The following is a 23833-nucleotide window of genomic DNA, read 5'->3' as shown; positions in this document are numbered from 1 at the left end:
ACAGCACACTTGGTTCTAAGAAGCCCCTGTCCAAGCAGAGGTTCCCCTGAGCACTCAGCGCCCAGGGAGGAAATAGGATGCTTAAGAGCCTCTCACACACACTCACACACCGGGCTCCAGTGCCCACCAAGGCCAGGCTTCCCTTCCCTGCCTGTGCCAGCCCCACCTGAGCTGGTCCAGACAGGCGGGTGGGGCCTGTGGGCTGTCAGGCCACGTGTAGGGCTGGCGGGGAGGAGGGCGGGCGGGCTTGGCTGGCTGCTCTTAAGGCGGGGCTGGAGGTGAAGGGCGCCTCCCTTTACTCCTCACCTGGGCTCTGACCAACCGCCTCACTTCGTCTGTCCCAGGAGCCAAGAGTGAAGGCTGAAGCGTCTTGCTCACCCTGGACAACAGGTAGGCGCCTTTATTCTTCAAGGAGAAAAGAGGAGGAGGCTCAGCCCCTTCAGCCAGCCCTTGTCCCCAGTTTTTCTCCTCTCCTGGGGCTCAGAGTGAAGGTGGAGACAGACAAGATGGTCCCAGGACCACAGACTCAAGTTCTGCACTTTGAGGGAACTAAATCTGTAGCCCTCAGTGTACAGATGAGAGAACCAGGGTCTGGGGAGGGGAAGGGGTTTGCCCAGGGTCCTGAGACTTGGGAAGGGAACAGACCCAGAACCGATCCTCCTGCCCACCAGCCCAGAGCCCTCAGGGCCTGGCCATTAGCCCCGCCCCACCCCCCAACCCATGCTGGATCATTCAGAGGCCAGCAGAAATCCTAGAATGGGAGGGAGAGGGTGGGCAGGGCACGGGTAGGGAAAGACCTTCACTGCCCCTGCGGGTCCCTGTCTCCTATCCCAGGTCTGCTTTTCCAGGTCTAAGTGGGGACCAGGGGACGATCAGAAGCCATTCTTCCAGCAGGGGGGTGGGGAGGGGATTGGGCTAGTGAGGTGAGGCACTCTGCGGGACACTTGTCCTCCCCTCTGCCATCCTCTCCCTCCACTGCCCTGGGCTTGTAGGAGGGAAAGAGTGAGTCAGGAGAAGAAGCTGGCAATGAAACTGACAAGGGGATTTGCCCAGGAATCAGGATCTCCCTGCCTCCAGAGCCCTTGGGAACAAAGAAGGAGACTTGAGTCCCATGGGTGGGCAGGACCTATAAATAAGACTGAGTTGGCTGGAGCCCTCCATACCCACTACAGCCCCCCAACATACACACACAGAGTGCTGAGCCCAGGGGTCTTCCCCTCCCCTTTTGATCAGGAAGGAAAGAGCTAGAGACGTGTGCTGGTGGGGACAGAAGAAAGAGTGTCCAGGAATAAAGGGGTGAGGCCAGACCCTGCCCTGGGAGGTCTGGTGGTGCTTTGGGGAGTGTCAAAAGTGAGAAGACTTAAAGAAAATCCCAAGGGGCTGCCTAAACTTTGCTCAATCTCAGGCCTGTCCCACTGGGTTCTAGAATCCCAGAAGGGGCAGAGAAAGGTGAAATGGATCTTAAATCTATGAAACAGTGGCAAGGACTATGGGACCGGGAGCCAAGATCACCTGAGTTCAGATCCCAGTTCCACTCTGGGTGCTGTGAGTTGTATGACTTCAGGCAAGTCCCTTAACCTCTCCAGCCCCACCGTAAGAGTACTTTCTTCAGAGAACCATTGAGAAAACAAGATGAGTACATTTTAAGTGTCTGTTACGATTGCATTCCCATTATACAGGTGGGACAACTGAAGCCCAGAGAGGAAAGGACACTTGCCCAGGGTGGTATAAAAGCAGATTCCAAATCAGTAGGCAGATATCCTGGATCCTAGTCCTGGGGGAGGAACCAGGTACCCAGTGCATTCCCCAGAGACCATAACCCTAGGTCCTCTTTGAGGCACAGCCAGAAAACCTTCAGGGTGTGCAGAGATCCTGCCCCGACAAACCCAGGGCGCTTGGAGCCAAAGCTTGATGTCCTTAGCTGCCCCTAGAAAGGAGTTTGAAGGCCCATTCCTCGTTCCCTTTCACTGCCATTTATAGACACGCTTCCCGAGCCTAACATGTGCCTGCCCCCTCCAGGATCTGGCCAAAGAGAAGTCTGGCAGCAGGTCTAGCAGGAGCCTTGGGCAACTCACAGTCCCTCTCTGGACCTCAGGTGTTTCTCTGCATTTGAACTCCATGTGATATAAACAGTTAAAGGTCGAAAGTCCAGGCCTGGGTTTAAAACCCAGCTCTATCACTTTTCTGGATGTGTGGCCGACACAGATTTCTTAACCTCTCTGAATCTCAGTATCTTCATCTGTAAAATGGACTGGTAATAGGGGTGCAGTACTTCCTAGGGTTATGAGAGGATTAGAAGAGTTACCATGGGGAAAGTCAGTGCCTGACACATGGTAAATTCTCAGTAAATGGGAGCTCTTATTATTTATTATTATGAAGGCGTTATATTCTATATAAGCCCTGATTTCTAAGTAGTATTTAGAATTGTCCGATAGCTTTTACAAGCAGGATCTCACTGGTTCCACACCACCTTCTGGGAGGATATATAGCAGGAATTCTTATTTCCATCTCACAGATGAGGAAACTGAGGGTCAGAGCGAGTCCTTAAGGAACTCTTTGAACTGGGGTTTGAATTCAAATCTCCAGACTCCGAAGTCTGCATTCATTTCGTTTGCCCCAGACTGGTCTCAATGACTTTTCCGAGACTGAGGTCTAACTCTAAAGCAGAATGTAATAGACATATCTTGGAAAAGGAGAAAAGTGGAGTTGGGGAGTGCTAGGGGCAGGGGGAAGGTGAGGCTCAGGGCAGGCAGTTGTAGCACAATCAGCATGTCCCAGCTCCTTACAGTTTTCTTGGCAGCCTCTGTTTTGGAACCTCTTACCTCCTGGAAGAAACTGCTATCATGTAGCATTAAGGCTAAACAACGGGAAGAACTTCCCACAGTCAGGAAGCCTGGGACGTCTCTTTCCCAGATGAGCCCCCAGGGAGTGAATATCATCTGATGATGTCACTCCTAAACTCTAAACTATTCTGTGGCTCTCCATTGCCCTCAGGGTTGAGTCAGCACTACCAAACCCAGCCTGCAAGGCTCTGCAGGGTCTGCCCAGCCTGCCTCCCCAACCCCAACCTCCCCTCCATTCACCCTAGGTTCTCTCTGTTTCCCAGATGCTCAGTAACGTCTTGTGATCTCCTCGGTCCATCCAGCCTCTGAATACACCTGCCTCCTCACCCCTACCTGGTGTGCCCAGCCAGCTCCTGTTTTTCGTCCTTGTCTCCGTTTACATGTCCCTTCCTCCAGGAAGTCCTCCCTGGCCTCCCCCACTCCCTGGCCTCCCCCCTCCCCTTCCCTGTGCCCACTGAGTCCCTTCTGACTCCCCTCCTCCCCGATGACACTGTTGTGATTGCTCACCTGCTTGCCTGTCTGTTTCACCAACTGGCCCAGGCTGAGTAGCAGCTAAATGCAGGGGCCCTGACACCACACAGCTGGGGTCCAATCCTACCCTGATACCCGTTGGCCTGACGACCTTGGGCAAGTTGCTTACCTCTTTGTGTCTCAGTTCTCCCATTGTAAAATGGGATAATAATAGCATCTACTTCATAAGGTTGTTATGAGGATTTTAAAAGGTTTTATACACCAGAGCCTAGGTACATATAATTACTCAATGAATATTAGCTGTGCCGTGCTATGCTAAGTCACTTCAGCTGTGTCTGACTCTTTGCGACCCTATGAACTGTAGCCTGCCAGACTCCTCTGTCCAAGGGATTTCCCAGGCAAGAATACTGGAGTGGGTTGCCACGCCCTCCTCTGGGTGATCTTACCGACACAGGGATCTAACCTGAGTCTCTTACATCTCCAGCATTGGCAAGTGGGTTCTTTACCACTAGCGCCTCCTGGGAATCCGGAATTTTAGCTATTATTTATTTTAAAAGTAAGGCTGGAACATAATAGGTAGCCATCAAACATCTATTGAGATTATTTTATTTATCCATCACTTGCATATTGCTTATTATGTACTAGGCAAGTTCTAAGTATATTATAAATATTAACTCATTCTATAGATGAGGAAACCAAGGCACAGAGAAGTTAATTAACTTCCCCAACGTTGCACAGCTAGTAACTGGGGAAGCCAGGATACAAATCCCAGGCAGTCTGGCTCCAGCAGCCATGCTTTTAAATGAGTGAATATATATGCCTTTCTTTATGGGGAGGGGAGGCAGAGGTTTCATCCACAGAAATTACTCAGTTCCCACCCCCGGCTTCTTTCAGGTCCCAGGAGCTCCCGGTTGGCAAGTGACAACTGTGGGATGTGAGTCTGGCTGGAAGCCAGAGGTAAACTGCCAAGTCACTGCCCTCAACATGTCACAGGTGATGTCCAGCCCCCTGCTGGCAGGAGGCCCCGCAGTCGGCTTGGCTCCCTGTGAGGAACCCAGGAGGGTCCTGCACCCAGCCCCCAGCCCCAGCCTGCCGCCGCCATGTCCCTACTACACCACGGAAGGCTGGGGAGCGCAGGCGCTGATGGCCCCCATGCCCTGCAAGGGGCCCCCTGGCAGGCTCCAGCCAGCCCCACAGGCTGGAGCCAATGCCAGCTGCCTCCTGAAGGCCCCAGGGGAGCAGGTCTCAGGGGCTCAGGAAGACCTTGACTCCTACATTGACTTCTCACTGGAGAGCCTCAACCAGATGATTCTGGAGTTGGATCCCACCTTCCAGCTGCTCCCTCCTGGGCCTGGTGGCCCTGAGGCCCAGCCCACCCAGAGCACTACCTTGGGAAAGAAGAAAGAAGAGCCTGAAGCCTTGGGTAAGGAACTGGGGCACAGTGCTGGGAAGAGGACTTGGGGACCAGTCCTTATGAGGAAGGAGTTTTCTATCAAATCGGAGGAACACAGAACAATGTCCTGTTGGGGACTGCTGTGCGTCTCTAAACAAGTTTCTTAACCTCTCTGTTTCCTCCTCTCTATACAAGGGATAAATATAAGTAGTCCTCACTGTCCAATTCTATTTGGTTCTTGAGTTTGGAAAGTGATGGATACCTGTTTTATGTAATTTCTCAAAGAATTAAAATAAGCTAATACAGGTAAGAATACTATACAATGCCATGCATATAAATAAGAGCTCGATAAATGTGTGGTCCCTGAATCTTAGTCTTCTGTGGTGTCTCTCTTTAGGTTCTAACTTGGTCCCCTGAAATTTTTATAGGAATAGTATTTTCACCTCACCAGTAACGATAGATGTAAATAACTTCAAGTATAGACATAGTAAAATAATTAGAACATGATGAATTTTTGAGTATTTATTACTTTTGTTTTTAATATGTCACTATATTGTAAATTTATATAGTTTACTCTTTAGTAATGCCTAAAGCATCAAACTATATTAACTTACAATGTGTACATCATTTAGCAACAAGCTGAAAAAAATCTTGAAAATTTAACAATCAGCTTTTTTGAGCTAGTTCAAGCCAACTCCAAGATACCACCACCTCCACAATTGTCCAGAAATTTCTGCATCTGGCTTTAGTTTCCCAAAGAGTTTCAAGTATACATTGAGGATGAGGATCATGGAGCAGCAGCCCCATTAGACAGGCTGGAAGACTGAGGCCTCCAGGGGTTTAAACAATCAGTGTGTGCTAGGGGATACAGAGAAGATTAGAGATGGGATCCAGGAGAATTTCTGCTTATTGAGCATTTATCATCCTATCCAGGCACTTGTGTGTTGAGCAGTTAATAATTGAACCTTTGATGATAATAATTTGATCCCTCCAATCCACCTCCATGGGACGAATATTTTATCCTCATTTTACAAATGAAAAGATTTGGTTGATGGACTTGAGTGAGAAGCCAGTGTAGCCTAATCACTGGAGTCGTGCAAACCTTACACAAGCTGCTTACACTTCTTTGTGTCTCAGATTCTTCTTCTGTAAAACAGAGATGAGTTTTCACCTCAAAGGGTATTGCAAGGATTAAAAGGAATAACATCTGATGGGTGTTTATCACAAATCCTGGGACACTATAGGTCATGATCGGTGGTGGCTGTTTATAGTCAACGTTGGAGTTGCATTTAGGACCAGCTCCAGGACAGTGTCAGACCCTGGGGTGGAGGTGAGCCCAGCACCCAGGTCCTCTGGCACCTGGGTTCCTGGGCTCTAGCCGGCCTTCTGCTCCTGCCCCCGGAGCATTGCCTGCCAGGCCTGTTAAATGAACCACCTCCATCCCTCAACCGTCTTTTGCTTCTTAAGGCCAGTCATGGGCATGTCTCTGCAGAAAAGATAGCTTGGGCCTAATTATCACTGGCAGGAGCAAGCCCGGGACTTTAATGCTCATGCCCCAAGGCAGGGCTTCTATGCAGTCAAGGCCAACTAGGGTGAGAGCAGTTTCTGGGTAGCGTGCACATGTATGGGGTTGGGGTGTTGACAACAAGGCCCTTCCTCCAAGGGACGGATGGGCAGTAGTCAGGCCTTTCAGATGCCCTAGGCACAACCTGCTCTTGTGAGGATGTGATCACCAGACTCTTGGCAGCAGGGGGCGCCAGAGGGCAGCAGTGGTCCCAGGGTCCTGATGAAGCCACCTAGCTCCCCTTGATGGAATTTCTAAAAATCCTCTCCTCTTTCCTCTGCCTGAACACCAGTGATGCCTGGGAGCTCACTACCTCCTAGGGTATCCAGAGGGTCAGCTCCCTGTTGGAAGTTCTCTGCCATAACAAGAATAGTGAGAGCCTGCCTGTCACTGTGGTGACTGCATCTCTCTCCCCAAACCCTCCCCTCAGACCACTGCTCCTGGTGACAAAGCTCTCCCCGGCCCACAGCCCCTCAGTGACTTTTCACCCAGCCAAATGTGTCCAGTGTGCAGGGCCCCTCTGTTTGCACTCTCACTCGTCCTACTTTTGGCGTGTTGAGTGGAAGATGTTCTGTAATTGTGATGCTAGCAGACATTCACAGCTTCTTTTTGTCCCAACTTGGCAGAATCAAAAGTTAACCATTGGCTATTCTATATAGATCCCTCCCTTAAAAATGTATAGAGGGATTTTTGTAAGCATGATCCCAGCATCTACCCTGGGAAGAAAATAGTGGAAACCTTATTTACAGATGAGAACACTGAGGCTCAGCGGGAGGAAATGATGGCCACAGTCACACAGCTAGTGAGTGGTAGGTCAGCTCAAAGCCCAGGCCTCTGGGCTCCAAAGTCCATATTCTAACTTTTCTTTCTTCCTCGGAGCAAGTTTTCTGCCCTCCAGGGCTTCACTGAGTTTACACCACCACCACCCCCTCCAGTTTCTCTGCCTCTGCGTCTTGCTGACCTTCCTTCAGATTAACCAGAGGCGGGCCAGGGGCGACATGGTAGCGGGGAGCAGGCATGTATCCACCACCCCCAGGGAACACAGCTTCTAGAAGCAAACACCGTATCCCCTCCTCTGCCACCCCTCCCCATCCTTGGAACAGACCTCCATTTTATTTTCCAGAATTTCTGCCAGGCAAGGCAGTTTGCCAATCCTGAGTGAAGGGTGTCTAATAAACGTCTGTCCGCCCCCCACCCACACAGGCCCCCCTCCACCCACCCGGCCTGGTGCTGGCGCCTGCATCCACCCAGCACTGCTCAGACTTGCCCCACGGGCCTGTAAACAGCAAGTGCACGCAGGTGATGGGGTGGGGGCCCCGCCACCCCAGCCACATCCACCTCGAGGCCAGGCTACAGCAGCGGGAGTGACTCACAGCTCCAGGACTCCTCCCTCCCTTCCTGCCCGAGTCTGCTTGCTCTTTCTCAGTCCCTCAGCTAGGCCTTTGGTCTCTCTTCACCAGGCCGGGAGACCCTCCCCAAAGCCGCTGAGCTCCTACTTACGGGTAAGGCCTTGGCAAAGGGTCCTGAGGAGCCTGTCTCCGTGGAAGAGCTCCCTGCAGACAGAGTGCAGGAGCAGGGATCAGTTTCCTCAACCCTTTCTGTAACATCATTCATGTATTTGTTTGGCTGCTCTTAGTTGCAGCACGCTGGACCTTCGATCTCCACTGCGGCATATGGGATCTTTAACTGTGGCCTGTGGGATCTAGGGCCCTGCATTGTGAGCGTGGAATCTTAGCTACTGGGCCACCAGGGGAGTCCCTCCTCAACCTTTGTGAGCCTTGACTTCTCATCTGACGTGGAATTAAGAATGTTTCCTACCTCAGTCAAGTTGTCGTGCGAGTTAAATGAGCTAACACAGGGAATATGCCTGTGGCAGTGCTAGCCCACAATGCTCAGTAAATACCAGCCTTTGTTTTAAAAGGGGCCGTAAATCTTAGCTCTACCCTTACATTTCTCCGAGCCTCAGTTTCATGCACTGTAAAAGCGGGCCTGCTGGCACTGGGCACAAGGGCAGTCTTGAGGTTTGAAAGGATTATGAGCATAAACACTGTGAAAGTGAAAGTGTTAGTCACTCAGCTGTCTCCAACTCTTTGTGACCCCATGGACTGTAGCCCACCAGGCTCCTCTGTCCATGGAATTCTCCAGGCAAGAGTATTGGAGTGGGTACCCGTTCCCTTCTCCAGGGGATCTTCCTAACCCAGGGATCGAACCCGGGTTTTCTTCATTGCAGGCAGATTCTTTACCATCTGAGCCACCAGGGAAGCCCATAAATACTATAAAGACCTATTTAACAACAAAAAAAAAAAGTCGTGCTTGCCAACCTTGCCGAAGAATCTACCCCAGTCCAAAACTTCCCTTTCAGAGCCCACAATACACTGTACCAAATATTCTCTTGCCCTCATCAGTGGGACCCTCACCTTAGCCAGAGTATTAGCCAACTGGCCAATACTGTCCCCCAAAAGCAGGCGGGCAGGAGACGCTCTTTGAAGCCCACCATGGACCATAGATCCTCACTTTACAGATGAGGAAACTGAGGCTCAGAGCAGTTAGGAAAATTACCTGATGATTCTTGGCGGGAAAGTGGCAAAGCCTAGACTCACACCTAGGTTTGTTTGTCGACAAAGCCAGGCCTGTTCCTCCACCCCCTGGGACAGCATGCCCAGGTCGACCTGCCAGCCTCCCCTCTCCATCTGATGCAATCCTCCACCCCTACCCAGCCCAAGCAGGCTCAGACAGAGGCAGTAACCATGAGCGGGGCTAGAAGGTCCTGAGCCAGAAGGTCCTACCCCAGAGCGGGCTAGGGCAGGCAGGGACTTCGGGGGTGGTGAGGGGGGATAGTGCATGCACCAGAGCCCAGGGGGGTGGGAGGCTGGCAGATGGGAGTTAAGTGTACAGTTTCCCATGACTCTGCCCTAGTCTTCATCCTGGGAAGCCAGAGGCAGGACTCACGACCCTCTAGAAGGGAGCAGCTCAATGACCCCCTTTGTTCATTTCCTTTCCCAGAACAGCACCAAGAACAGCTCCCCTCCCCAAAGTCAGGAGGAGAGGTACCCATCCCCCCATGGGCAGAACCAGAGGGCACCCCACTCCAGGGAGGAACAAGAGTCCTAGGTGCCCCCACTAGGGAATGAAAGAGCATCAGAGTGAGTCAGCAGCCTCGGGTGCTAAGAGTCTACAGCTCAGTAAGGCAGGCAAGCCCTGCCCCCAGGGAGTTCTGGCACGCAAGTGAACCCTAACGCTGACTTGTCAAACTCCAAGGTGCACACAGCTCCCCTGGGATTTTGCTAAAATGCAGATTCTGATTCGGTAGGCCTAGGGTGGAGCCGGAGATTCTGCACAATCTCCTAGCTCCCTGGTGAAGGGGTGCTGCTGGGCCGGGGACCACAGTGGTGCAGTCCAGTACACGGTGAAAACACCTAGGGAGCTAAGCGAACACCCTGAGGGCCTGGGCGCACCCCTGGAGGTTCTGATCTAATTGGCACCAGATGGAGCCTGAGTTTTAGGACTTTTCGAAGCTCATCTGGTAATTCTAGCATGCAACCAAGCTTGAGAATCCCTGCCTCCGTTGCAGGCACAGACATAGAAACCGCTTTCACCAGCCTGAGTAATAGAGGCATCTCAAGATGTGACCAGTGCAGTCATTCCAGCTGGGGAGTGGAACACACACAAAGGAGAGGATCTCTCAGCTTTAAAAGGCTTACTATGTGCCAGACGCTGTGCTGTGCCACCTACCTTCATCTCAGTTCATCCTTACTGTAACACCAAGAGGCTGGGTATAGCCACCCAATTCTACAGGCCTGGAAACTGAGGCTCTAGGTGGTCAAGTCACTTCGCCAAGCTCTCAGAGAGCAAGGGGCAGAGCCAGATTTGAAACCCAGGTCTGTCTGACTCCAAAGCCCGTGTCCGTGTCACTGTCTCTCCACCCACGGGCAGTTGTTACAGAGAGGGTGACATTGAAACTGGTCCCTGAAGGTGAAGCTGGAGGCTGATCCTGATTCCAACAAACATCTCCCTGGGCCTCAGTTTCCTCATCTGTATAAGAAAGGGTGGTGGTCCAGTGGTTAAGACTCCACACTTCCACTGCAGGTTACATGGGCTTGATCCCTGGTTGGGGCACTAAGATCCTACATGCCTTGGGGCACAGCCAAATTTTTTTAATATATGCGTGCTAAGTCGCTTCAGTCATGTCCCACTCTTTGTGACCCCAAGGACTGTAGCCTGCCAGCCTTCTCTGTCCATTGGATCCCCCAGGCAAGAATACTGGAGTGGGTTGCTGTGCCCTCCTCCAGGGGATCTTCCCAACCCAGGGATTGAACCCACGTCTCTTAATGTCTCCTGCATTGGCGGGAAGGTTCTTCACCACAAGCACCATCTAGGAAGCCCACATATATATGGGCTTACCTGGTACCTCAGACTGTAAAGAATCTGCCTGCAATGCGGGACACCTGGACACAGCAACCCACTCCAGTATTCTTGCCTGGAGAAGTTCCCATGGACTGTAGCCCACTAGGCTCCTCTGGTAGGCTACAGTTCATGGGGTCGCAAAGAGTCAGACACGACTGAATGACTAAGCACAGCACAGCACTCTCTAAGAAAGAAGAGACCAGATGGTCTTGAGGACTCTTCCAGCATCCTTGTTCTGCGAGTCTAAGCTCCCTGGTTTCACCAATGCTCTGCTTCTCTCCCCAAAGATATAAAGTACATCGAGGTGACCTCCACCAGGTCAAGGTGCCACGATGGCCCGCGGAGCTGCTGCAGCCCATCTGTCACCCCACCCTTCGGCTCCCCACGCACTGGCGGCCTCCTCCTTTCCAGAGACCTCCCCCGAGAGACTCGAAGCAGCAGCGAGAGCCTCATCTTCTCTGGGAGCCAGGGCAGGGGGCACCAGCACCCCGCTCCCCCCTCGGCAGTTCCCTCCTCTCACCCCCCAACATCTCCCAGCATCTCCATTCCTGGCATGGGGAGCAAGGCCTCAGGCCCCCACGGCTTGGGCTCCCCACTGGTGGCTTCCCCAAGCTTGGAGAAGGGGCTGGGGGGCCAGGGCCCACAGCTGAGCAGCAGAGTCTCCATGCTGTCAGGCAGCCCAGCGTCTGATATCAGCTATGTATTTGGAAGGTAGGTAACTCCCACTACAGCTTCTGATGTTGCCTTCATCTCACACACACACACACACACACACACACACACACCCTAAATCAGACATCCCGCTCTTTCTGAGCAAAATCTGGGATTGTACCAAAAATAAAAATGAATGTTCTCTTTTATGCCATTTGGCTCTCAAGCTTTCCTCAAGCATTTAGAATATCATTCAATATAGGAAAATCTTGACTTCTATTTACCTCCTGGGAAAAGAACTACTGCATTAATGAGGCTCACCTGTATCCTGTCCAGCCCTCCTACAGCCCATCTGTAGGAAGATTTAAAAAAAAAAAAAAAAAAAAAAAACCTAAAACACAGAATATAAACAGAATCGAGGGTCTGGGAAAAGCTTCCTTCATCTTTGTTCCTGGCAAAACCTAGCAGGAAGGAAGCAAATCTGGCGGGGCATTATTCACAATCGCCCCAGCCCAGTTCTCTGCAGGCTTCTGAGTAGAGTCACACACTCACCCATCTTGCCCTGGAAAACCAAACCACAGGACCTCTGTCCCCCATACCAGCTCCAAAGCCACTGTGCCCAGGCAGTCCCTGGCAAGGAGACTGGGATTCCACAGCCATGCGTTGGCATGGGCCTCTGAGCTCAGGGAGAAGCCCGGCTGGCTGCGGAACTGGCCTCTTTCTCTTCCTCCAGCTGGAGAATTCCCTCTGCATCAGTCATGGGCATAGTCCAGCCCAGGTCCAGCCTGTGTGCCGGACTCTTGGGAATGCTTGGGGATGGGGGGTAGGGAGGATGGCTGGTATGACAACTCAGTTGGATGGCTTGGAAGGCAGAGGGAACAGAGTCCCTTGCAGGGGGCAGCCCATTGGCTACTTTAATTGACCACAGACCCTACATTGCAGGTACACTCCTATATCCATCAGCATCCCTTAGGGCTCAGATGGGCTCTGGGGACGGGGTTGGGGGCGGATGGGCGAAGTATACAGTTCTCTGACCAAAGCCACGGGCACCTACATCACTAAATTCCAGAGCCCAGCTCTGGCCCCAGACAGTCCACTCCCACCTCCTAACACTCTGCCTTCCTGCTGCTCTCTCCCCTCACAGCAGCCAGTCCCTCCTCCACTCCAGCATCTCCAGCCATCAGTCATCTTCTAGATCCTTGGAAAGCCCCAGCAGCTCTTCCTCCAGCCTCAACAACCTTGGTCCAGTGTCCCTGTATACGAGAGCCAGTGACCTCCAGGTCCCCAGCAACGCCACCCCAAGCATGGGCCAGCCCAGAGCAACCCGCTCCCCACCACTGGCCAAGGAACATGCCAGCAGTTGCCCACCATCCATCACTAACTCCATGACAGACATACCCATTGTGCTGATCAACGGTTTCCCAGAGCCAGGATCTCCCCCATCCCAGAGGACCCCAGGACCCCAGGACTTTGTTCGCCCTGGGGCTACTTCTTCCAGCATGCCCTGTCCAGCCACCAGGAGCCACAGCCAGACCCTGCCAGAAGCCCCTCCCACCGCATCCCCGGAGGGTAAGTTGTAAACCAGTCAATACCTCACGCTTTGTAAGGTTTGGCTAATGGAGAACAGGCAAAGCACCAATGCATTTCTTCAAGAGTGGGTCAATACACTGATTAAGTACCTACTGTGTGCCAAGCACTGTGCCACTTAGTAGGAACACAGTCTAGAAAGAGAGGGGGAAAACCCAAAGGGTTACTGCAGAGTAGGATAAACACACAAGTAAAGAGATGTTCTGAGTCTTGTGAGGCTACAGAGGAAGGAGTGAGCCTTTTTACCTGGAGAAGTGGGGAGGCCAAAAAGTGGATCAAAAGTTCATGGCCAGAGCAGCAGAGGAAGGGCTGCCCCAGCAGAGGGAACAGCCAGGTCAGAGGTATGAAGATGTAGAAGCACATGGCATGTTTAGGAAATGACTTGGATGTTGGGCTGTGCAGGGTGAGGTCATTGGGAGTAATCTGGGGCCAGATTGGGAAAGACCATGAACACCAAGCTGAAGAGTAAACTTTACCCTTTAGGGACCAGGAGACCCTCAGTTCAGTTCAGTCACTCAGTCGTGTCCGACCCTTTGCAACCCCATGAATTGCAGCACACCAGGCCTCCCTGTCCATCACCAACTCCTGGGGTTCACTCAAACTCTTGTCCATCGAGTCAGTAATGCCATCCAGCCATCTCATCCTCTGTCATCCCCTTCTCCTCCTGCCCCCAATCCCTCCCAGCATCAGTCTTTTACAATGAGTCAACTCTTCGCATGAGGTGGCCAAAGTATTGGAGTTTCAGCTTTAGCATCAGTCCTTCCAAAGAACACCCAGGACTGATATACCCTCTGAGACTCTCAAACCGGAGAGTGATGGACTCAGAGGCACATGCTCAATCCATCACTCTGGCAGCTGCGCGGCAGATGAATTGCAGGGCCTGGCCTGGCAGGGAGAGCAGTTTTTATTTGGTTCTGTTTGGGTTTTCATCACAAAGTGGTCCAGGGTGAGGCAGAGGGTGGAGGAGAGCAGACAGAGCCAGGAGACCCTCAGGATATGGAAGCAGCAGGCTGGGTGACTAACCCAGGAGAGGGAGAGTCAGTCCTAACTCTGACGTTGGCGGATGACGAACACAGACGGGGCAGGACAGGGTAACGGAGACAATGCATTCCAACTCAGACAGCTAAAAACCACAAAACAGCAACCACCCTCCTCCCTGTAGTCATGAACTACAGGCATCCAAAAAGAACAAAGCCAACCAGAGCCCAGAGCAGTAAACACAGGCTAATCCTTAGCACCCTGGGGTCTCTCTCTCCCAGGAGCAGAGCCCCCCACTGAGCCCCAAGGACAGGAGGCCTGCTTGCCTGTGGCTCAGTCATCTCCTTCCCGGGCTCTCAGCCCTCACATGGCCACAGACATCAAGGTACTCCTGGGGGGTGTGAAATGCTCACTCTAGCCCGCTGCTCGCTCCCACCCACGAAGCCATGTCAATGAGAACAAGAGAAAATGAGGTGACAAGCATGCCTTTGAACATTTTCCTAGGACAAATCGTTTGCAGATATCAGTACATTTTTTATGATGAGTTATTCTCAACTGGCAGTAACACACCTTTTCAAGATGCTGAAACCAAAAACCACTGCTCTCTGCCTTTGTTGTTGTTCAGTCACTATGTCGAGTCCACCTCTTTGTGACCCCATGAATTGCAGCCAGGCTTCCTTGTCCTTCACCGCCTCCCAGAGTTTGCTCTAACTCATGTCCATTGAGTCGGTGATGTCATCCAACCATTAGGGACCCAGGGAAATGGGGTGGGTGGAATTTTCACATCTCAAAGAGCACATTTATTTGGCCTGGTGATATCCCCATCCAGGGTTGGTGATTCCCAGATAATCACACATTATCCCTGGGATCTTAGCAAATTCCACCAACTATTCTCAAGACAAGATTCAGCTTCATTTCCGAGTTGTTGGAGCATTACAGACCCTCACAGGATTTCTGGTTCACTCAGTTACCTCTGGGTTTCAGGAGGGAAAGAGCCATCTCAGATCAGAATCCGACTCCATCTCCGGACTCCTGGATGCTCTTCTGCCCAGATCTGCTGTCTTCCTTTCCTTTCTCCTTTTCTTCATTTTCTTTTGCAAACTGAATATCCCCACCACCACCAAGAAACTCATAGGATTATTAAAGGGGAAGAAAAATGTAAAGTCAAGCAAATGATGCATCTCAGAGTCTTTTATTTATCCTGTTTCTGTCTCTACTGCGTAATATTCAATTTGAGAAACTGTTTCTCATTGAATTTTTAATCTATTTGTTTGTGATCTGTTACCAAGGATACAAGGGTAGATTCCTAGATGGCACAAAGCCCTGGGATTCTTCTGATGGACTTTGCCCCTTTAGGGAGCTGGAGATACAACGGAGTAGGGATAGGGGAGGATGGGTTGAATGGGACCGCTGGGCAGAGAAAGGGGAGGGTCTCTCAGTTCCCCTCTATCCGGCCTACAGGGTTCTCCTTCCCTGTCTGTCTCCAGGTCCTGCCAGGGACATGCAGCCCACCATGAAGTTTGTGATGGACACATCTAAATACTGGTTTAAGCCAAGCATCTCCCGAGAGCAAGGTAAAATGAAGCCCTGATTCAGAGACTGAGTGACCCAGGAATCAGGTCTGGATCCCGGCACCCCACATCGGGCAGATGGGGCCCTGGGTTCATGTAGAGGAGGGAACAGAATGGCAAATTGCAAGTCCAGGGAAGGGGGTGTGCTGCAAACCCCATGACCCAAGCAAATAAAGACTGTAGCAGGAATGGTGGAGGTTAGACAACAGAAAGGACTTCCTGGGAACCAAAGGCAATTCTGTACCATCTGCTCTATGAGGACCCAATTGGGCTGAGGCAGGGAGGGTATCCCGGTGGGGTGGTGACTCTCTCTGACTCAAGGATTGTTCCAGCCATCGAGCTGCTGAGGAAGGAGGAGCCGGGGGCTTTCATCGTGCGGGACAGTTCTTCATACCGGGGCTCCTTCGGCCTTGCCCTGAAGGTGCAGGAGGCCCCCACACCTGCCCAGAGCCGACCAGGTAGGCTGTCTGTGTATTCCATCAAGGCCTCTTAGAGGCACCTGGGTGTGGTGGGTTCCAGTCCCAGCTCTGCCGCTCACTTGGGGGTAACCTTGGGCCATTCCCATAATGACTCCTGGGAGGATGGACCTTGGTGTCCCGGCACTGAGGCTCCCCAAGTCCCCAGACTCCTTGCTCTACCCTCCGGTGGGAAGAAGAGGAAGGTCCCAGACCCCCTCCAGCCTGCGCTCTTCTGGTATCCACCTCTGTCCAGACCGGCTTTCTCACAAAGGAATGTAATGTAGTAATAACGTGTGAAAATGAGACCCTTTTGGTTTGGTCTGGTTTTCTCAAATAAGAAGTAACTAGTAACATTTTATATCAAGTTTATAAAGTTTGACTTTTTTTCCTCCATGAATTCAATTTATTTTTATTAAGTAAATACTGGGCTTTATGAGCTTCCCCAGTGGCTCAGTGGTAAAGAATCCACCTGCAATGCAGGAGACGTGGAGACCTGTGTTCAATCCCTGGGAAGATCCCCTGGAAAAGGAAATGGCAACCCACTCCCAGTATTCTTGCCTGAAAAATTCCACGGACAGAGGAGCCTAGTGGGCTACAGCCCATGGTGTCGCAAAGAGTTGGAAACAACTGAGGGACTACACAACAATGGCGTGTGTGCTAGCTTAGCCCCTGTGGTCTTGCACTCAGCACACGTGGATGGAGCACCCTACCCCAGACACTGTGCAAGGCACCAGTGAAACCTCACTGAGGACAGAGACAGGAACAGACCATTGCATTACAGGGTTCCTGGGCCACAGCCCTTCATCGAAGGCCCAGGATTGTAGCTCTTACACAAGGAATGGATAAGGGAACTGACAACTCCCAGAGGGAGTTAATGACCCCTGAACCAGCAAGTAATAGAGAAAGAGGATAAAAACCCCAAGTCCACATTCTCTACACCACACCTCTCTGTTCAAATAAGAAAGTGACCTCTGGGCAGCGTTAGTTATCAAGGAAGACCTGCCAAGGAGTCCCAAGAAAGCAGGAAGCTGTGGGCTGGTGGAGAAGAGGCCAGGGGCGTGGTGCCCCCTCCCAAGGCCAGCCTGGCGCCAGCAGGGACCATATGATGGAGAATGATAGCACCTGGGAGGGAGTAAGAAGGGGGAGCGGGAAACCCAGCCCAAGAGTTATTGAAACCAAAAGCAAGGTCTCCTGAAAAAAGAATTGCACGTGTGCATACTAAGTCACTCAGTTGTGTCCTACTGGACACAAGGCTTTGAGCAAAAACGTAGTCGGCACCTCCTTCATGGGAGACCTCGAGGATAGGATACCTACCTGCAGTCCCACCCAGAGGCAGGGGGATGGACAAGTTAACCTCTGGATGGACTGGAAGAGGCGGGTCAGGAAACAGGTTGCACTTCCATCCACATGCTTTCTCTGACTAGGCGAGGACAGCAGTGACCTCATTCGCCACTTCCTCATCGAGTCTTCCGCCAAAGGGGTGCATCTCAAGGGAGCAGACGAGGAACCCTACTTCGGTGAGCTGAGCCTCTCCAGCCCTCAGGCCCCTTCCAGGCAGGGTAGGTGGCCTGGGGAAGGCTCCTGATGCACGGCTTCTGTTTCCTCACAGGGAGCCTCTCTGCCTTCGTGTGCCAGCACTCCATCATGGCCCTGGCCCTGCCCTGCAAACTCGTCATCCCGCAGAAAGGTGGGCTGGGGCTCCACACCTGTTCATTCTCAGGGGTCACCTCTCACCTTACTTAGGGATCATGTTAGTGTCCCAGTGAAAAGTGCGTGCTCTGGAGTCTGTCTACATCTCCACCTCCTAGCTATGAGCATCTGAGAAGGTCAACCTCACTGAGCCTCTGTTTCCTCATCTATGAAATGGGCACAGTTAGCATCACACCTACTTCTAGGCTGAGTAGGGGGTGAAATGAAAAAGCTCAGGCAAGGCTTTTGGCACAACGCCTGGTACTGAGTTGATGTTTGAGAAATAGCAGCTCTGTTTTGGAGAGGAGAAAAGAAGCATAAATCTGCCAATTAGGCCAGGTTTGGTTTTTACTTCCAGGTCCAACATTTACTGGTAGGCTACAGTCCATGGGGTCGCAAAAAGTCGGACACGACTGAGTGACTTCACTTTCCAACATTTACTGGGCGTCCCCTCCTCCATTCACATCTCACTCCAACCCTGTGAAGTAGTCACTGCTGTTGCTGTCCCCATTTCACAGATAAGAAAAGGAAGGGTCGAATCTGAACCCAAGTCTCCCTTACTGTCTTGTTCCAAAGTGTTCAGGGAGCTAACAGAGCACAAAGGTACAGACAGCTGTTTCATGAACCCCAAGGAAGAGGATTATGAGAACAAATGATCAATGGGTGAAATTTGGGGAGAAAGAAAGAAAAGGAAGATTCGAGGCATTAAGTAACTTCCTCAAGGGCACAGAGTCAAACCTCCAGCCCAAGTCAGGGAGCCCTCTCCAGAGCTTACAGCCCAGCACAACACCAGGTGCCCCCACATCTCAGGGTGTGCAGGAGAGCTGGGGGGGGTTCAGGGAGAGGAGTCAAGGCCAAGGGAGCCACGGGTGTGGTGATGGCGAGAGCCTCCCTGCTTTCTGCAAAAAAAAAAAAAAAAAAAGCCTGGCTTTGGGGCAGGGTCCGAAAGAAGCAGGAGGTCAGGGGCCTCTGAGGCCAGGGGCCTCTGAGGCCAGGTCACTGCTGCAGTCCAGGGGCCGGAGGCGGGAGGGGGAAGGAGGGATCAAAAAGCTTGCCAGCTAGGCTTTGGGGGAGCCCAGGGCAGCTCCGATTGCCTAATTACAGGAATCACACCTGGTTTCTCAGCCAAGTCACTTCCTGAAGGTGGGGGCGGAGGTGGGACCCGTTTGAAGGGCTGAATGAGGCCTGTTCCTAGGACGGGGGTCCACTGACTGCACCCCACCCCTGGGGGCCTGTTCCTTTGCTTTGGCTCAGAATTGGGAGGTGGAGACGGGGCCTCCGACCCCTCTGCAGATGGCCAGGCCTCCTGTCTGAAGAAATCTGCCGGTGAGTTGGGGGGCAGGGTGGGGGGAAGGCTTGGCTGTGCCCCGCCCCAGGGCCCCTCCCAGCCCTGTGCAGGCACATGCAGGTCCACACGTGTTTCCCATTGCTGCTTTATTTCTCCATCTTTAACAAGGTGCCACATTCTTCCCTCTGCCTGTAAACCAGGAGATGAGAGGCTGAGGGCAGCAGGCCAGGAGGAAGAGGGGCAGGAGAGGAGGGGCGGGCGTGGTGAGGCTTAGAGCCCATCCTACATACAGGGAGCACACTTGGACAAACTAGGTTCTCTCTGGGTCTGAAGGGCCTGGCCCTGGAGAGGGAGGGCATCCTCCGTGGAGTGTCAGGTCTGAGTCCTGGGGGCGGTCTATATGGGAAGGGTCACTTTTCATCACATCCAAGGGCCAGGCACGGGTCAGCACCTGGGTGACTGACAGCTCCTATTCCGTGCCCCAAGCACAAAGGCCCCTCCCCATTCCCGTCTCCTCCCTCTTCTCTCAGCAAGGAGCCAGGGCCCTGCGGTTGGGGGTCGGGGGTAGGGGTGGGGGCAGCACCAGCCATGGGACAGAAGGAAGGTTTGCCTGGACACCCCTATACACACAGGGCAGCATCCCGTCCTTGCCTCCTGCTGGAGGGCCAGAGGCCAGAGCAATGCAAACAACAGATGACCCCAAAGTCCTCTGGGGTTAGCCCCAAATTTCAGTCACCCACACAGTCCCTACCCACCCGCCTGATGGCTCAAAGAGGAAGCCTGCTAGATTCCCCAAACAGGATGACATTCCTATTCCCCAGTTCTGGGCAGAGGGAGAGCAGGGTGACCTCCACTTACCCAGTGGATTCTGGCAGGGCCCCAAAGCAGTATCTGCACCCGCCCCCCACCCCAGGTTGCCATGCCCTGTACCTGAGCTCTGTGAGCGTGGAGACCCTGAGCGGAGCCCTGGCTGTGGAGAAGGCCATCTCGGCCACCTTGGAGAGGGATGTTCTCCCCACGCCCACCGTGGTCCACTTCAAAGTCACCGAGCAGGGCATCACCCTGACTGACGTCCAGAGGAAGTAAGGGACTTCCCTTGTCCTGGGGCTGCGGAGCTGGGCAGGGTGAGCTGGAGGGGATGGCTGAGGTGGCTGTGGAGCAGTGGTAGAGCTGGAGTTCAGGCTCCTGCACCCAATGAGGTCAGTGATGTGCTGAGTGACTCCAGACAAGTTCTCTGCCTTCTCTGGGCCTCAGTGCAATGACTACTTTCTGAAGCCCCACTTCATCGTGACTGATGGATTTGGAATTAACAACAGTCATAGGGCACTGATTAAATTTGTATCCATTGATGGAGCATCTCCTGTAGGCCAGACTCTGGGGGACCAGTGAGATCGCTCCATCCCAGGCTCAGGGATTCAGTCCAGCAAGATCCTGGCCCTGGGCTGGAGGAATAAGAGATGACCAGCAGTAATTGCGTGCTTAGTCGCTTCAGTTATGTCCGACTTTTTGTGACCCCATGGACTGTAGCCCACCAGGCTCTTCTTCCTGTGGGGTTCTCCAGACAAGAATACTGGAGTGGGTTGCCATGTCCTCCTCCAGCAGTTTCTACCCTCCAATCATTAAATGACACAGTGGGCGATTGGGTGGGTTGGTAGAAAACCCCAATACATAGGACACAAGGCAGATGACCTTCATGAAAGGAGAGAAATACAAACACGTGTCCAGGGCCAGCAGTGAAAAAGTCACAGCAGGCTGTCAGGGGTCATGGAACTAGGAGGCTCTTGGAGGACAGGAAGCTGGAGACGATGGAGGTGGGCCAGGACACTGGGACGGGCTCTCATCAGCTCCCCTTCCCTCCCTGCCTCCTCCCAGGGTATTTTTCCGGCGCCATTACCCCCTTGCCACCCTCCGATTCTGTGGCATGGATCCCGAGCAACGGAAGTAAGTTCAAGTCTGGGCCAGACTGAAAAGGCCAGCCAGGGTCTAGCTGCCCGCTGACTCTGGGACTGGGGTCCCAGACAGAGCCTCTGAACCTCAAGGGGTGAGGAGCAACAGAATGAAGGGAGGGAGCATGGTGGGGATAGAGGAAACACAGCTGGCCATTATCGGCTCCTCCCACCCCTCGGGGCTCAGCCAGAGTTCTGTGAAATGGAGCGGAGAATCGGTACCCAGGACTATCTTTGTTCCTCTCCCACAGGTGGCAGAAATATTGCAAGCCCTCTCGGTAAGGCCTTCCTGTCCACTCAGTCAGTCACCATGAGGTCTCCCTGGGGCAGGGCCCGGACCCAACACAGGGAGGGAGTCAGGGAAGGAGGGAGGCCCCATGCTGACCTTAAGAGCCCATGGGTTTGCTGAGAGCACAGACCCTGGCCCTCTGGGAGCCACCAGTCTGAATGGGGTGGACAGGAGCCTGGGAGCCCCGTCTTCTCGGGGAGGCACAGGCTTTAGTCTGGAGGGACCCTCCAGTCTGCTGGGGAATACACAGGTCCTGTCCTCAGGGGCCCTCATTCCAAAGGAGAGAAACCCAGATCTTAAACTCAGGGATCTCCCAGTCTGACGGAGGAGGCACGTCCTCCTGCTAGGAGAGCTCCCATCATGACAAGGTGCTGGGTTGGTGAAGGGCAGGAAGGAGGTGCTGGGCTGGGGAAGGGCTGAGTTCCCCAGCTCCCAGTCTCGTGCCTCCCTGGGCTTTCCTCACCCCGGCTCTCCTCTCCCATCAGGATCTTTGGGTTTGTGGCCAAGAGCCAGACTGAGTCCCAGGAGAATGTGTGCCACCTCTTTGCGGAGTATGACACGCTCCAGCCGGCCTCACAGGTCATCCGTCTGGTGGGTGCTCTGCTGCAGGACCCAGAAAGGATGTAGGGGAGGGAGCTTCCTGTGTGCCTTCCCAGTCATCCCAAGGGGCTTGCTCAGGATTCCCCCTCTGCCCTGAGCAAGAAGCCTTTTACCACACTGATGGACCAATCCACTGGACTGGAGGAGAACGGTACCAGGTTGAAACCCTTGAACTCACTATGACCTTCAGCAGCAACCTTCAGCCAGACCTGCTTCCCTCCCGGGGTTCAGTCTCTTCAGCCTTAAAGGAGCAGGACTTCCCTGGTGGTCCAGTGGGGAAGAATCTGCCTGCCAATGCAGGGGACAGGGGTTCGACCCCTGGTCGGAGAAGATTTCACATGCCATGGAGAAACTAAACCAGTGCTCCACCCCTACTGAGCCCACGCTTTAGAGCCTGTCCTCTACAACAAGAGGCCGTCACAGTGAGAAGCCCACACACTGAAACTAGAGAGTAACCCCTGCTTGCCACAACTAGAGAAAGCCCGTGCACAGCAATGAAGACCCAGTGCAGCCAAAGACAAATAAATAAATGTTTTAGAAGGATACTTTAAAAAAACAAAAGGAGGCAACAGACAGGATCAGCTGTCTCGGACATCTGTGGGTATCTTAACAAGCTCCCTATGATTCTGAAGCAGACCCACATCTGAGACCCCCACATGAAAATAACCTCTTAAGACTCCTGACTCTGTCAGTCTGGACACTACCAACACAGCAGCTTGAGCTACAGACCTGTGACCCTCGTTTCACGGCAAACAGTAGGTGCTGGGTAGGGCCCCAGGGGCCATGGCCAGAGGCTGGCCTGAAAGCAGGTGGTTGGCAAGGATTGAGGACCAAAGGGGCCTCCCCAGTGGTTCAACAGGAAAGAATCCACCTACAATGTAGAAGATGCAGGAGACGCAGGTTCGATTCCTGGTTCAGGAAGACCCCCTGAAGGAAGGCATGGCAATCCACTCCAGTATCCTTGCCTGGAGAATCCCATGGACAGAGGAGCCTGGTGGGCTACAGTCCATAGGGTCGCAAAGAATCAGACACGACTGAAGCGAGTTAGCACACAAGCACGCATGCACAAGGACCAAAGGAGGGATGGACTGACTCTCTTTCCCTCATCTGTTCCTTTCCCCATTTCCTTGACAGCTTCTTGAGCTGCTATTCCCAGGACAGAGCTAGGTCCACCTGTCCTGGATTCTACAGGCCAACGTGGCCATAGTTGTTCGGCAGGTAAGCATGTGGGAACTTGCCTTCATGGTCAAAACAGATGATTCAGCTGTCCTTAAGATCTTGATGTCTAGTCCCCTCCATTGAAAATGAGCATCAGTTCCATCTCTTCTTTCAGCTTCTCATAAGCAAGTGTGTCACAGCTGCCCTAGAGCTACTTGTGTCACCCAGACCCGGAGGTGGGGACAGTGAGCACCCCTGCTCACTAGAATAGACACAAGGGCCAGCTCTCTGGTTCTGCCTCAGCCCCAGCCTTGCTAGTCCTACACACACACACACACACACACACACACACACACACGCACGCACGCACACACTGCCCTGTACACTGCTGGGGCGGCAACTAGCCTCATAGCCACATGAGGGCAGCAAAGAGTCAAGAATGCAAATGGGCAGCTACCTCCAAGAGGCTTGGGGAAGTGGGCGGTCTTTCCTGCCCCACCTCCACCAAGACCCCCAAGAAGTTGGAACTGTTTGTCTGGCAGACCTGGGGACCTAAGGAAACCACACTATGAGAATGCAAGACGAGGCTCAAGGAAGAAGCCCACTTTTGCTCTATGAAAGACCAGTGCCTGACCCCGCCCACCTGGGGGCCCTGCCAGAGAATCATTATCTTTGGCCAAAGTTGGGCCTGAAGGGTTATTATTTCAACCCAGGAAACCAAACCAGACTGAAGCGGTCCTGGGCTGGCAGGACTGGCCGAGACTAGCCCACCCAGCCTGTGGTCAGGCACTGCCCCACCCTGGAGACTACAGAATCTGGACAAGGTTCTCAAGGTCACAGTGCCCAAGTTCTCAAGATCACAGAGAGCCCCTCTCCCCCATATATCTGTGAATGCCTTGTAGCTCCCCTCATGGAAAATAAAGTGTCTGTCTTTGCACAAAAA

The 23833-nt window shown here is 53.0% G+C and overlaps 1 protein-coding gene and 1 long non-coding RNA gene across 2 annotated transcripts; one reads left to right on the top strand and one right to left on the bottom strand.

Annotated features, from left to right (window-relative positions):
- Window positions 1-275: 275 nt before the first annotated feature.
- TNS4 (tensin 4) lies at window positions 276-23833 on the top strand. The gene is made up of 13 exons (XM_019982615.2): window positions 276-390; window positions 4209-4737; window positions 10963-11386; window positions 12471-12895; window positions 15379-15465; window positions 15795-15920; window positions 17345-17437; window positions 17530-17607; window positions 18864-18935; window positions 19811-19979; window positions 20770-20838; window positions 21095-21121; window positions 21618-23833. Exons 2-13 carry the CDS (start codon window positions 4299-4301, stop codon window positions 21757-21759), a joined length of 2151 nt encoding a protein of 716 aa, XP_019838174.2. The 5' UTR covers window positions 276-390; window positions 4209-4298; the 3' UTR covers window positions 21760-23833.
- LOC139177579 (uncharacterized) lies at window positions 14669-19942 on the bottom strand. Its single transcript, XR_011562078.1, has 2 exons — window positions 19828-19942; window positions 14669-19086 (listed from the first exon to the last, which is right to left on the bottom strand). It is a non-coding gene; the product is annotated as an uncharacterized lncRNA (long non-coding RNA).

Source organism: Bos indicus, chromosome 19, assembly GCF_029378745.1.
Source record: "Bos indicus isolate NIAB-ARS_2022 breed Sahiwal x Tharparkar chromosome 19, NIAB-ARS_B.indTharparkar_mat_pri_1.0, whole genome shotgun sequence".
Classification (NCBI taxonomy): Eukaryota; Metazoa; Chordata; class Mammalia; order Artiodactyla; family Bovidae; genus Bos; species Bos indicus.
This window is presented reverse-complemented; position numbering and strand designations above follow the sequence as displayed.

Excerpts from the sequence above, each read along its gene's own strand:
- TNS4 (XM_019982615.2), top strand. The coding sequence starts at position 4,299 with ATGTCACAGGTGATGTCCAGCCCCCTGCTGGCAGGAGGCCCCGCAGTC. Across the intron at positions 11,387-12,470 it reads ATCAGCTATGTATTTGGAAG|CAGCCAGTCCCTCCTCCACT; the intron begins GTAGGTAACTCC and ends CTCCCCTCACAG. Across the intron at positions 15,921-17,344 it reads ACCTGCCCAGAGCCGACCAG|GCGAGGACAGCAGTGACCTC; the intron begins GTAGGCTGTCTG and ends TTCTCTGACTAG.